This window comes from Musca autumnalis, unplaced genomic scaffold (genome assembly GCF_047663935.1).
Source record: "Musca autumnalis isolate F117 unplaced genomic scaffold, ASM4766393v1 scaffold_4, whole genome shotgun sequence".
Classification (NCBI taxonomy): domain Eukaryota; kingdom Metazoa; phylum Arthropoda; class Insecta; order Diptera; family Muscidae; genus Musca; species Musca autumnalis.
In genome coordinates, this window is record NW_027411977.1 from 58133778 (window position 1) to 58148631 (window position 14854).

Sequence of the window (14854 nt, forward strand, 5' to 3'; positions counted from 1 at the left end):
CCACACTTCCTGAGTAAATAGCCTGAAAGTTGAAAAAATCTCCATGACACCGTGTGAGGTGGTTGGAGCGCAAGACAACTCTCGAACGGATCTGCCGATTTTGTCCAAACATAGTTTAAGTTCGAAGATAAGCTATATCGGCCACTCCTTCAGTTACCCCCACAGAAGTTCAAAAATGTTCGCAAAAATTGTTCGTACGGTAACTCTTGAAGGGAGTGGCCGAATTGGTCCATACTTTACACATCCTAATATATCTACAAGATATAGATAAGGTTCGAATATGGACTATATCTGTCCACTCCTTCGGGTACCTTTCACATAAAATTTCGGATAAGTTCACTTTGAGACCTGCTTACGAATCACTTTGATTTTTTTTGAAGCAACTTGCATTCGCTGCCTCAATTACGACGGTAGAAGTTTTTTCAGGGGGCAAGTCCATACTTCTTAAGAAAACAGCCCGAAAGGTGTAAAAACCCCTATGACACAATATGTAATGTCTGGAGAGCACGACAACTCTCAAACTAACCGATTTGGTCCAAAATTTGGCCTTTGTCATATTTTCAGTTCGAAGATAGGCAATACCGGTCCACAACTTCTAATACTCCCCCCAAATAATCAAAAAATGTCACTTAAATGGTATACACGATATCTCTTGAACAAATTTTGTCCAAACTTTGGATTCTTCTAATATTTTGTCCAAATTTAGTTTATCTTCTAAAATGGGTACCTCCCACACAAAACAACATTTGTTTCTGAGTGCGGGTTAAAGTCTGTTCAAAGAGCCTTTGGAAATATACAACGACGCTATTCGTTGTGGTCCTGTGTACCGCGATATTATGTTTTCCATGGACAAGTCCATGCTTACTGACATGCTGGCCCAAAATTTATACGATGACCCACTGAAATGAATAGTGGGCGCGATATCTATCGAAAATATATGACTCCCAAAATAAGATCCACTTCCATAATGTACTATGTCGGTCCATTCCTTTAAGTACCTCCTCTGCAACACTTTTGAACTTTAATCCTAATCCAAATTTTCTTCGGCAAGTTCAAACGTCAAAACAATGCCACAAAATACTGAAAAGGCCCCAAATACATTCGATCAATTCAAATAAGCTGAGGGTATATCTCAGTCGGCTTTGCCGACTTTTTTTACTTGTTTTCCCTCACAATTTAAAATTTGTGCCAAAAATTACATTTGGATAGTTTTTCCAGGGGTCACAACACTACTCCAACAAAAACTGCTAACATAGGTCCATGTTTAGGTATAGACCCCATATAACGGTACCTCCCGTCATTCGGTATTTTGCGGGTTTTAGCTACAATTTTGAACCGAAAAAGCTGAAATGTGGCATTTAAGGTTCGTAGAGGTTAAAACACCACTCCACCAAAAACTGTCAACATAGGTCCATGTTTAGGTATAGTCCCTATATAACGGTACCTCCTGATTTCCTGAGGGTTTTAGCTACAATGGAACTAGATGGCATTTGGGGTCACAACACTACTCCACCAAATACTGCCAACATAGGTCCATGTTTAGGTATAGCCCCCGTACAACGATACCAGGGTTTCGGAGTCGGAGTCTACGAGTCGGAGTCGAGCAATTTTCCTGGAGTCGGAGTCTGAGTCGAAAAAAATAACTCGACTCCGACTCCAGGCAAAATATAGAATATATAGAATAGAAATATAACATTAAATTTGGAACAAGAAAAATTTTTAAAAATCATTATTTATTTTAAGTGAAAGGTATAAGAAAACATATATGCAAATAGTATATTATACTAAGTTAAAGGACAATTCACAGGATATTTATTATCCTCTGAAGTGTAGTCTATTCATCCCTATTTTGTTCATTCAATTGTTTCTTTACATTTTTGCAAGCAAAAGTAAAGTTCTCTGACAGTCGAATTAAGATTGGAACTTTAACCTCTTTCGTCAGAAGTCTTACTGGTCTTCTCACAAAGGTCTGCTGGTATTCTCATCCTGTTTTTTATGAGAAGTCATCCTTATCTTCTATTAAAGATATTGTGGTCTCTATGGGAAATCTTACTAAATACCCTGTGACACAAAATGGAAGTCAAGATCTTGGGGTGGAAAAATTCATTTTCGGAATGAAAGTCCCCAATTAAGAACCCCAAAGGACAATGAAAACATGACAATATCGATTTCTTGTCCTAGTGAACCGACCCTACATAAAATTTTCCTAGCAACATTTTTGTAGAATACTTTCATGCATTGCACCAGAAATTGTCTGCATAGGTTCACACTTTAATATAGCCCCATATAAAATTGCCTCCTGATTGAACACATTTTTGAAATAAGATTAGGGAATTTAGGCATTTGTATAATCCAATGGTGTTCGAACAATTTTTGCACCTAAAATATTGGCCAGGCAAGGAAACTACTTATTCCATTTTGGTTAAGAATGTTTTATGGTGGAGGATATAAAAAGTTCGGCCTGGCCGGACTTAACGACTTTTGACTCGTTTTCTTTGTGTTTCTCCAATTTCAATAAGTTATTTGTCTTTACAGTAATAAGCATTGACTTTCGTTGTTTTTCAAACAAACTGACCCACATTATTACTTTTAAAGAATGTTTTTCAAAACTTATCTGTAGTTTTTAATGAATACTCTTCTCCACTTACCCACAATATTCAAATGTACGAAATAACTTCTTGCCGGTTGTGTTGATATTTGACATTCATAGGTACCGGCATCTCGTTTCTGCACCCATTTTATTTGTAAAGTCCAATCACCAATTTCACTGAAATGTAATGCTTGAAAACGCAAATCGGATGTGTAAGTGTATGTGCCAACTGTAAGGATGTGAGAGTCTCGATGTCGAATCCACGAAACCTAATGAAGAAAAAACAGAAAGCAACATTACCCACTATGTCATCCAATTACTGAAATGTTATCGAACAATTTATATGTGTGTATGCATGTGTACGTACTGTTTTATTTCCCAAATTAATTACACGACAATTGAGAAATGCAGTCTTTCCCAGTAAAGCTGTTACATTACGTGGTGTTGTCGGATCCACATACGGTTCTATCCAGGGTGGTGGTGTGTACGTGGGTAAGTTTGTTTTATACGTAGTTTCATCATACATTTGTATTGAATTAAACGAGACTGTGACGTCTGCATTAATTTGCTCTGAAAAAAAATATATAAAATTGGAATTTATATTACTTTTCGTTATGAATGCAATTGTTTTATTAAATTCCAAGAGTTATGATAATTTATGATGTAAACTGACTAGATGTAGATTGACTTTCGAAGCTTTAGTTTCCTTTGCTATGTTAGATACTACAGAAACCTGGATATATTGATAGCAGTAAGTATAAGTAAGGATAGCAGTCGATGGAATTTTTAAAAATTTTAAGAAAACCTAATAATATTTGAAAATCCTTGAAAAGTCGAACACTGGGTGCTGAATGATAAACAATTCTTTGGCAATCTTATTCTATGGAATAGCCAGTTGGTGTTGGTGAAGTGGTTTCATGTCGGTGTCCCATATTGGGTATGATTTATATTTAAACATTTGTTAACACTCATACGTCACGGTTGTCGTTATTGGCAACACATTTATGTATTGTTATTAATCTCTGTGTGTGTGTTCATGTGCAGTTTTGTTAGATGCCTTTAGTTTTCATTAAATTACAATGGCGTGTAAACATTTTCACCTCATATCCGTGAAACCATGAACATGAAATTAAATATATCACGCTATTTTCTTATCAACTTCCTTCCGTTACATTCCACAACAGTTATTTTGTTTTAGTCGTTTTTCTTTGCAAAAAAAAGCAGCGTGAATAAAGATATTATCTGGAACTTTTGGTGGAACAAAATACCATATAGCCAACATGAAATATTTTCGTAAATATTTTTTTGTTTGAAATTTAATTTATAAGAACGCAATTATGACGTGGCAAATTCATTTGTAGCCAACTTTAAGATGTTCTGCTACAAAGAAATAACCGCTTGATGGTAATAAAATCACCGGTTCTTTTGTTTCACCCAGGGCTGCGGAGTAGAGCCATTTTTCCTCCGACTCCGGACCAGTTCTTTTCACGACTCCGACTCCGGAGTCGACTCTGCGGGTAATTTCCTATACCACTGAAAATTAATATAATATGCACCATTTCTCAACTTTTTCCTATACTTGGGCCATATGTGTTTATTGAATGTAGAAAATATCACCTTTAAAACTATGTATAGTAGGTTGTCGTAGGTAGTCAAACAACGAAGATATCGCAATAGTCGCCAATACAACCCAACTTTTAATTTTTGCGATTTTAATTATAATGACGAATATCAAAGCTTTGTTTGGGTAGCTTCCAAAAGTAAAGCCTGTCTATGAAAGTAGAATATCCCACCTTTACAATGATGCAAAGTAGGTTGGCGTAGCTTGCAAATAGTGGAGACATAGCAATAGTCGGTAATCGCGCTGCAGGTCGCAATTTTGATCGGATCGTCACGAAATTTTGGGGGTTAATGAGGGTCACACAGAGGAAGAAGCCTATTGCTTTTGATGATGGTCGAATAATATTCAGGGGTCGGAAGGGCCAAAAACTTAATTGGAGAAAAGGTCAAGGTTTTATTTCAAAGCCAATATCTCTGTTTTTAAGAGATATATCAAAAGCAAAACCAGGCAAGGAAAGTAAAAAATATCACCTTTACAACGATGTAAAGTAGGTTGGCGAAGGTCGGAGTCGGTAATGCATCCTATTTTCCGATTTTTTTTTTGAAATCACGGGAGTTAGGGAGTTGATGCGGGTCCCACAGAGGAAGAAGATTATTAAGTTTGGTGATGGTCGGATAATATTCAGGAGTCGGAATAAGCAAAAAGCGTATGTGGAGAAAAGTCAACGTTTCTTTTCTTATGCGAATATATGTATCCGCTTCTGGTAGGAGCATTCCAAAAGGAAAGCCCGTCAATGGAAGAAGAAAAGATCTTCTTTATATTGATGCAAAGTATATTGGCGTATGTGTGCAAACAACAGATATAACGTAAAAGTCAGTAATATATCCAATTTTTCCATTTTTTGTAATCACGCTACAGGTTGGAATTTTGATAATATTTAGGGGTCGGAATGGGGAAAAACTCATGTGGAGATAAATTCAAAGTTTTATTCTTTGTGAATATATCGGGTTCTAGTAGGGGTATTCCAACGGCAAAGCCTGTAAATGGAAGAAGCAAATATTACCTTTACATTGGTGTAAGGTAAGTTGGCGAATGTGGTCAAACAAGGGAGATGCCACAATAGTCGGTAATGCATCCAATTCCTCAATTTTTTGCAATCACGCTACTGGTCGCAAATTTCATCGGATGGTCACGAAATTATGCTTATGCTTATGGGGGACCCAGAGATAAAGAGGCATATTATGTTTGGTGGTAGTCGGATTATATTCCCTAAAAGATATGTTTACCAGTGAAAAGCTTATGCACACGGGTAGTAGTGTAGGGTATCATATGGTCGGCCTTGTCCTGACTATAGCCTTTGCTCACTTGTTTTATTTTATTTATTTATTTTTTTATAATTTTATTTCCTTTTTATTTAAATTGATTTTTATTTTAATTTTAATTTTAATTTTAATTTTAATTTTAATTTTAATTTTAATTTTAATTTTAATTTTAATTTTAATTTTAATTTTAATTTTAATTTTAATTTTAATTTTAATTTTAATTTTAATTTTAATTTTAATTTTAATTTTAATTTTAATTTTAATTTTAATTTTAATTTTAATTTTAATTTTAATTTTAATTTTAATTTTAATTTTAATTTTAATTTTAATTTTAATTTTAATTTTAATTTTAATTTTAATTTTAATTTTAATTTTAATTTTAATTTTAATTTTAATTTTAATTTTAATTTTAATTTTAATTTTAATTTTAATTTTAATTTTAATTTTAATTTTAATTTTAATTTTAATTTTAATTTTAATTTTAATTTTAATTTTAATTTTAATTTTAATTTTAATTTTAATTTTAATTTTAATTTTAATTTTAATTTTAATTTTAATTTTAATTTTAATTTTAATTTTAATTTTAATTTTAATTTTAATTTTAATTTTAATTTTAATTTTAATTTTAATTTTAATTTTAATTTTAATTTTAATTTTAATTTTAATTTTAATTTTAATTTTAATTTTAATTTTAATTTTAATTTTAATTTTAATTTTAATTTTAATTTTAATTTTAATTTTAATTTTAATTTTAATTTTAATTTTAATTTTAATTTTAATTTTAATTTTAATTTTAATTTTAATTTTAATTTTAATTTTAATTTTAATTTTAATTTTAATTTTAATTTTAATTTTAATTTTAATTTTAATTTTAATTTTAATTTTAATTTTAATTTTAATTTTAATTTTAATTTTAATTTTACTTACTATTTGTATGTAAGCCAAGCTTAATCTCATATTTGTTGTTTTCAAATTTAAAAACAACAAGTTATTTTATTTTTATGTTGTTTAATTTTTTCATTACTCACTACACCACTTTCTTTTCATTTGTGTTATCGCGTCCCATTTTTACATGTCTTATTTATCATAGATAGATGGCGGAAAAATTAAGCAATAGAGTACAAAAACTTTGCGAAAGAGAACAGTGATAGTAAAATTTGCGAAGTGCGAATAGAAATTGAAAAGTACACTTTTCAAATACATACAACGTTTGTAGGGGTCGTCAATTTTAAACGGTTTTGTTTTTTTTTCTTTGTTTTTCATAGTATGTTACTTTTTGGAGGGATGGGCTACTAGCCCAATTCCCAACCCAAGTTTTTAACGTACTTATGGGTGAATGCGCGGCACATGTTAGCACACTACCTTTAACGGGTGTTAAAGACAGCCCCACACGTGACCCCACGGAGAGGTCAGTGTCCTCTTTCGATGAAAGAGGGACCAAGATGGGTCCTGGCCTTTGCCATGTTAAAGCCGGCCAGGGACGCTGCTTGGTATTTTTTATCCCCTACGTCACCGTATAATACATTCATATGTAGATAATTATGACAATGATTTTTTGTCTTACAAGAACAGGTTCATAGCGAACTTTTGACAAACGAGGCATGAAAAGTTTGATTTTGCTCGCAATACACTGTTAACCGATGGCATAAACCAAAAACAAAACTTATTACAATAACAATAGCTTCCAAATAGCAGCAACATGAAAACCGTTATAGGCGGCATAAAGTTAAAATGCGTTCAACCGAAAAACGAAATACTTCCACTGGCGATATGAATATGAAATATTGGACAGCGTCGCATAAAGGGATTAAAATAACAGGGTACAAGAATGGGTTAGTTTGGTTAATGTTAAGACATAGGCGCCATACTAGGGTATGCTCCTAACGACAAACAGTTGAATGTCGTGATATCTGGAGATGTGCCTGTTAAGTTTTAACAGTAGTAGTTGACACACAGATATTGCTCAAAGGCAGAAGGCAAGCAGAGTATCATCGATATCCGGCTACTGCAGGTTGAGTCTGGCAAGGATTGGTTGGTGGAACAACGAAAAGTCACATTCTAGGCAAAAAATTCCGGCAATAGAAGTGGGTGAAATGCTTAGTCACAAAAATAGCGTACACAATTACTATTTTAAAATCCTATATGTTCCAGTGGAGCAGTCTACTTCTAGTAGATGGTTGCCTGTATCGCAAATGGGAGAGCGAAACTCACCGGAACCCAATCGTCGTACCAGAATCCAAAATAAAAATTTATTAACGGAGTTTCACGATGAGCTAAGTGGAATAACAAAGATTGCTGAAAAGGTAAAGCAGAGATTCTATATCGCTATTGTGTGCCATGCGAAATTCATTCCGATCAAGGTAGAAATTTTTAGTCAGCGATTTTCAAGGAAATGTGTGACCCCTACCGAATTTAGAAAACCAAGAAAAAAACTCCCCCATCCGCAATCAGATGGGATGGTGGAAATATTTAATCGCTCCAGACAATAATATATACGGAAAGTGGTGGACAGTGGCCAAAGAGACTGGTATGAGCATATTCCAAAGTTCTTACTGATATATAAATCTGGCATTCGTAATTCTACATCTTACAGCCCAGCCTATATTTTATTCGGTAATAAATTGAAGTTATCTGGTGATTTCTGGGGGCTATACCAAAGCGTCTGCCGATATAGCCCATCTTCGAGTCTGACCTGCCTATAGAAAAAAAGACAATCGGGTGCAATAATATAGGGCTCTAGCTCAATTATTGTGGACGATAGAGGGATTACAATAGACGGACAAACGGACATGGCTATATGGACTCAGAATTTTATCCTGATCAAGAATATATATATTTTATAGGGTCACAAATGTATATTTCAATGCGTTACAAAAGGTAAAACAAACTTAATATACCTCCATACTATGGTGGATGTGTATTAAAATGCTTAAATTTTACCGATTTAATTCGGTAACTCAAAAAATGAGTTAGAGAATCGCATTACAAATCTTCTAGAAACATCTGTGGCAATGAGATCGTGAACTAACACCGCCAGTAAGGTGTAACTAACTACAGATGTGTGTTTGGTAAAGAACTGAAATAAAGCCAATAAACCATTGTAAGACTCGTAATGTAAACGAACCCGCTTTTTATTTGGCACAGATTATATCGGAGAATAAATCAACGTTTACACAAACTTAAGTTAAAACTAATTCCTTAACAATATATATGAGAGTTATATCCAAATATTAATTGATTTTCGTGACATGCATAAATCGTAGAGTTGTATAGTTCATGAACGAACTAGTTCAATTGAACGATTTATTGAAAAGATCGTATGAACTAGATCAGTCGATGTAGTTCATTATAGTTCAATAGCTCACTGAGCGCCGACCGAAAGATCAACGAACGAACTATTCACAATCTAGTTCAGCATGTCATTCACATATGAATAAAGTGACGCAGTATTCTGTGCTAAGTGATGTCTTCGTAATGTAATCAGTTTTATTTATGGTTTGGATGAATGGGAAGTGTCAACCCCCATCGTAATAAAAGTAATATCTACAGACATAATATCTACACACACACAACATAAGATTTTTTGCTAGCCACTTTAATGAAATTCTAAGTACAATTTTTTCCGAAGGAAGCATTTTTTCTAAACTTAATGCAAACTGAGTGCCGGTTCCAAAACCTGCAAAAGCTATTACTTTTTACTACGATAACATTTTTTCCTTTATGTTATCGAAGAAAATAGTAAAAATTAGTAGGTTCGTGGAGTTCTGAAACAGACCCATAAATGTTTCGTTATTAATAGAATAAAAATATCTAAATGTAATATTGTTCCCTGCTAGCATTTGGAAGTGAGTTTCTCACTCCATCTACAAAAAGCAATCGCAATCGACTCTCATTTTTGTAAAAGAACGATACTTTAGTATTTTACAATAACAAATTTATTGCAGTCCTGTTTTGATCGTCCTCAATAACTACTTAGAGTCAGCGAAAAAGATGGAAATGAGATTATTGATTGTTTCCACAAACAATCCTTACGGCGTACGACTATCGCGTGTGCAGACAATTTTTATCGCCTATGCAGACACTTTACGGCGTACGACTATCGCGTGGGCAGACACTTTCTATCCCCTACGCAGACACTTTCGATTGTTTAGATTCATTTAAGGCGTGTACAGCCTTGAACTAATATAAGGCATTCATCAATCTGATGTATGCAACGGTGGTGCAGTGGTTAGCATGTTTGCTTTGCACTCGTAATGTCCCGGGTTTGATTCCCAGGCCAGACAATATAACATTTTTAAAGTGACAAAATTAACGTAGACTACAATTTCAACTATTTCTTTGAAAACATATGTACGCTGGGAAAAGTAATTACAATAATAAAAAATTAAAAAAATAGAAACAAAAAAAACGAAAAATAATTTTTTTTTTGTCACAACCAATTTTATCGCTAAACTAACTGTTTTTGAAGTCACGATATCGACTTTCACAAGTAGTATCTTGGCCGTGGTTCATTTCTTCCCTCACGGTAAGACTTCATCGATAAGAATGCGAGCTGGCAGGCGAGTGTTTCTATCGCTTGGTAGCGACTACATCGGGTAATGTGCGATATAAAATGCTGGCAGGGTTTGTAGTTTAATTATACTGTTCTAATGTTTGTTCCTATTTGGTGTATGTATGCGTTTTCATCAAGCGAACGATTAAGAGCCCGTGAACGATTCTGATCCGAATGATTGAAATGGATAGTGAACTATGAACTAGATTCCTGAAAAGTTCAGTTAAAAGAACTGAGCTATTGAACTAGATCGTTCAAATGAACTAGATTATACAACTCTAATAAATCGGTTGAAAATGTAATTCTATGTATATAACCAAATAAATACCACGCCAGTACCATGTGCAGAATGTTGCCCTGGTATCGAAAATGCGTTTCTGAGGTCAATTAAGTAAATAGTCCCCGCACCGAAAGCGATAATTAAAGTTCTGTCGATAACTTTTATAACGACCAATTTTGATTTTAGAAAATTTTGTACGTGTGACTACGGACTTACTTTCTCACATTTACAAAACTGAAAAGAGGCGTAATTTCTATTAATTTCATTAGATTTTAAGTAAGGGGTTTTAATCCGATAGTATCGATAGGCAAAACAAGTAAGCAAAGGCTATAGACGGACGGGGCCGACCATGTGATACCCTACACCACAACCTTTAGGAATTAGCTACACGCTGAATGTCCGGGTTCTATTCCCATAAAATTGTCTTCGGTGGAAAAATACTCCTTAGTAACATTGGCAATATTTTCTGAGTATTTCAGCCATAAAAAACGTCTCTACAAGTGGCACTCGGCGATAAAAACTAGGTCACATATCAATAACTTAATATGAATCCATTGATATAATAAAAATGTATTTATTTTGTAACAAGAGTTTGCTTCAAAATACGTGGAATCTGTAGGTATCGTAATATGGGGCGATAACAAATCAATTTTAGTAAGCTATCTTCTGAGTTTTGGAAAAGTTTGTGAATTATTTTTTCAGATTCGTAATCTTAGTTGGAGCCTGCAGGGGTTTTTGGAACTTCTGGACAATTATCTCAGGAAGTATGACTTACCCCGGAAAAGGGACCAAAATAGGAACCGTGAAAAGAACCTTATTCAAACAAAATAATAATAATCAAATAGATCCGATACGGGTCTTCAAAATTCACTTTTCCCAAATTTTATGTAGGAGATACTCGAAGGACGGACCAATATAGTCCATATTCAAACCTGATACATAACTGGGTGAAATAATACGATGTGTAAAGTTTCGACCAATCAGAAAATCACCTTGAGAGTTATCTTGCGGATTTGCGGTGTGCAAGTACAATCTGCTGAAAAAAATTCAAAACGATTCGAGAGGACTCTTAAATTTCTCTTTTCTCTTTTTCTTTTTTGTAGGTGGTACCATATGGTGTGACCCGATCTAGTCTTATCCGATCTATATCTGGAAGGAATAATTATAATCGGAAAGTTTGGAGCAAATCGATTGCTCACTTCGCCAGTTATACTTACTTACTTAGCTGGCCCATTACAGAACATTTGTTCCATAGGCCGAACTAAGAAAAGATCTCCAATTCCCTCTATTTGTTGCTTCGCACTCTGGAATACCGCGCCTTTTCATCTCATCATCCACTTGTTTGCGCCATCTATTCCTTGACCTGCCATTTCTGCGTGCACCGCCAAGCGGTCCGTGTTTATACGCCTTTTTAGCGGGTTCATCATCGCTCATTCTTATGATATGGCCTAGCCAACGCAATCGCTGCATCTCGATACGTTTAACAATATTGATGTCGTTGTATAGCAGATACAGCTCGTGGTTCATGCGACGTCGACGTCACCGTCAACGCAGATTGGTTCGTAGATCTTTCGAAGAATTTTTTCTCTCAAACACACCAAACACTGCCATGTCTGCTTGCGCAAGTACCTAAGCTTCGGAGCCATACATCAACACGGGTAGTATCAGTGTTGTAGAGCGTTATTTTTGTTCGACAAGATGTGGCTTTGTTTTTAAACTGCTTACTTAAGCCAAAGTAGCATCTGTTTGCCAATACAATTCTTCTTTTTATTTCATAACTGACGTCGTTTGTTGTGTTTACGGAGGTGCGGAGGTAGACAAAGTCTTTTACTACCTCAAAATTATAGGAACCAACTTCAACAGTTGGTCCGTCCATTGCAATGCGTCCATTGCATTGCGCGTCGTCGCCATCAGCTTGGTCTTCTCGCCGTTTACCGCCAGACCGACTTTAGCAGATTCTCCTTCGACCTTCATAAAGGTATCGGTTACTTATTTTTACTGATCGTCCCATGATGTCTATATCATCAGCATAAGTAAGTAACATATGGCTATTGGTGTAGATTGTGCCACTTATTTTGACGTTTGCCTCTCGTATAACCTTTTCTAGCAGGATGTTGACAAGGTCACACGAAAGGCTGTCTCCTTGCCTGAAACATCTTTTGGTACAAAACTCTTCGGAGAGGTTCTTTCCTATTTTCACTAAAGATCTTTTGTCAGTTAGCGTCATTTTACAAAGCCGAATTTGCGGAGATACCAAATTCAGACATTGCTTGGAATACCTTTGAACCTAGCGAGCTGTCGAAGGCTGCTATATAATCGACAAAAGGTGGTAGGTGTCGACTGCATCTCTTGGGTCTCAGGATTTGCCGCAGGGTAAATATCTGGTCAATGGTGGAGTTGTCATGTCGAAAGCTATGCCGTTCTTTGGTATTGTTGAAGTTACGAAGTTTTTCGGCAATTCACACACACACGACCCGAATGCAACGAAAGAGCACACAAAAGAGAGCAAATGTTTTGATTTGTTTTTGTTTTGCAGCATGCGTACATACAACCTTACTAACACACTGCCAAAAGATGCCAATATTCAGAATTTTGTGTGCCTTCTCGTTGGTCGGCAGTGGTCTACAGCCGCATTGGTATGGTCCAATTATTTCGTTGACCATGGGCTTTAGTCGTTCGCCCAATATCCCTGACACTATCTTGTAGGCTATAGGGAGAAGACTTATGCCCCTATAGGTGGAGCATAAAGTCTTATAACCATTCTTATGGACAGGACACAGGATGCTCAGGTTCCAATCGTCGGGTATGCGTTTTTCCTGCCAGATGGAGCTAACTAGCTGATGCATACACCTTATCAGCGTGTCGCCTGCGGTTTTAAACAGCTCGGCTGGTAGACCATCAAATCCTGCTGACTTATTATTCTTCAGCCGGTTTATGGGACACATTCAATACCATCTTCTGGGATTGGATCTGTGGTATCTTCGTCGACTTCGCTACTATTGGATACCAACAGTTTAGAAAAATGCTCTTTCCATATCCTTAGCACACTATCTGTATCAGTTACCAAACTACCTTGCTGGTCTCTACAGGAGGATGTGCCAGTTCCAAAGCCATCCGTTTGATGTTACACTCTTTGGTATAATTTTCGGATTTCATCTTGTCTCCTGTACATCTCGATTTGTTCACACTCCCGCTTTTCCATCTCATCTCTCTCTTTCCTGCGGAAAAGAGGTTTCTCCTCTCTCCTTTTCTCACTCTCGTGCGCTACGCATTGCTACTGATTGTAAAGTCGCTCTATATACCGCATTTTTCTCTTCGGTAGCTGCACGGCACTCCTGGTCATACCATGGATTCCTTGGTGGACGTCTCTGGTATCCAAGTACTGATTTTGCGGCTGTTTGCATGGAGTGGGCAATGCTTTGACATTGCCTGATATGTTATCGGAACGAGGAGTGCTTTGATTAAGCAGTTGGGCCAGTTGAGTGGAATATGCTGTGGCTATCTGTTGTGATTGCAGCTTACCGAGGTCCAACTTCGGTGTTGTGTCTGTTCGCACTTTGTTTGCTACGTTTAATCTGGTACGTACCTTTGCTGCAACAAGCTAGTGGTCCGAGTCTATGTTTGCACCTCGAAACGATCGTACATCCAACACGCTTGATGTCTTCCATCTATCACAATGTGATCAATTTGATTTCTTGTTCTTTGATCTGGCGACAGCCAGGTGCTCTTATGAATATCGAGATGCTTAAATCTAGTACTGCTAACTACCATGTTTTTTGCAGCTGCAAAGTCTATCAGCCTCATACCATTGTCAGATGTTTCACTGTGGAGACTGAGTTTCCCGACTAATGGGCCAAAGATATTCTCCTTTCCAATTTTGGCATTAAAATCGCCTAGAATAATTTTAATGTCATTGGCAGGGCAACGGTCATATGTTTCTTCTAAGCGCTCGTAAAATATATCTGTGGTCTGTTCGTCGTTTTCTTTAGTGGGATCATGAGCGCAAATAAAGCAGATGTTGAAGAATTTTGCTTTAAATCGAATTGCAGCGAGTCTTTCATTCACTAAGGTGAAGCTGGAGACCAGATGTTTAACCTCCGAACAACTACAAATCCACGACTAAATTCATGCTTTGTGTCATGGCAGCTATAATACAGTGCGTCACCTTTAGGTGTTGTTGTGACGCCTTTCCCGTTTCATCGTATTTCCAGTATGGCAGTAATGTCGGCCTTGTACTTTTCAAGTTCATCTGCCAATGCGTAAACTGCACCTTCTCTATAAAGAGTGCGAACATTCCAGGTGCAGATTCGCATTCCAGGTGCTGGACGCCCAAACCCAAGTTTTAAACGTTCTTATGCGTGAACGCGCGGCACATTTAATCTCACTACCTTTAACGGGTGTTAAAGGCAGTTTCCCAGGTGACACCACGGGGAGGTCAGTGTTCACTTGAGATGAAAGAGGGACCAAGGTAAATCCTGGGCTTTGCAATATTAAAGCCGGTCTGGACCGTTCCTTGGTATCTTCCATCACCTACGTAATTATAAATTAT

At 36.0% G+C, this 14854-nt stretch overlaps 1 protein-coding gene across 1 annotated transcript in view; it reads right to left on the reverse strand.

Annotated features, from left to right (window-relative positions):
* The window catches only part of LOC141404210 (neurotrimin-like), a 416440-nt gene that overhangs the window by 56871 nt on the left and 344715 nt on the right, over positions 1-14854 (reverse strand). Inside the window, exons 4-5 of the mRNA XM_073987581.1 lie at positions 2958-3160; positions 2649-2859 (exon numbers count right to left, since the gene is read on the reverse strand). Of these exons, the coding sequence (XP_073843682.1) occupies positions 2649-2859; positions 2958-3160 (414 nt within the window). The remainder of the gene's footprint in view (positions 1-2648; positions 2860-2957; positions 3161-14854) is intronic.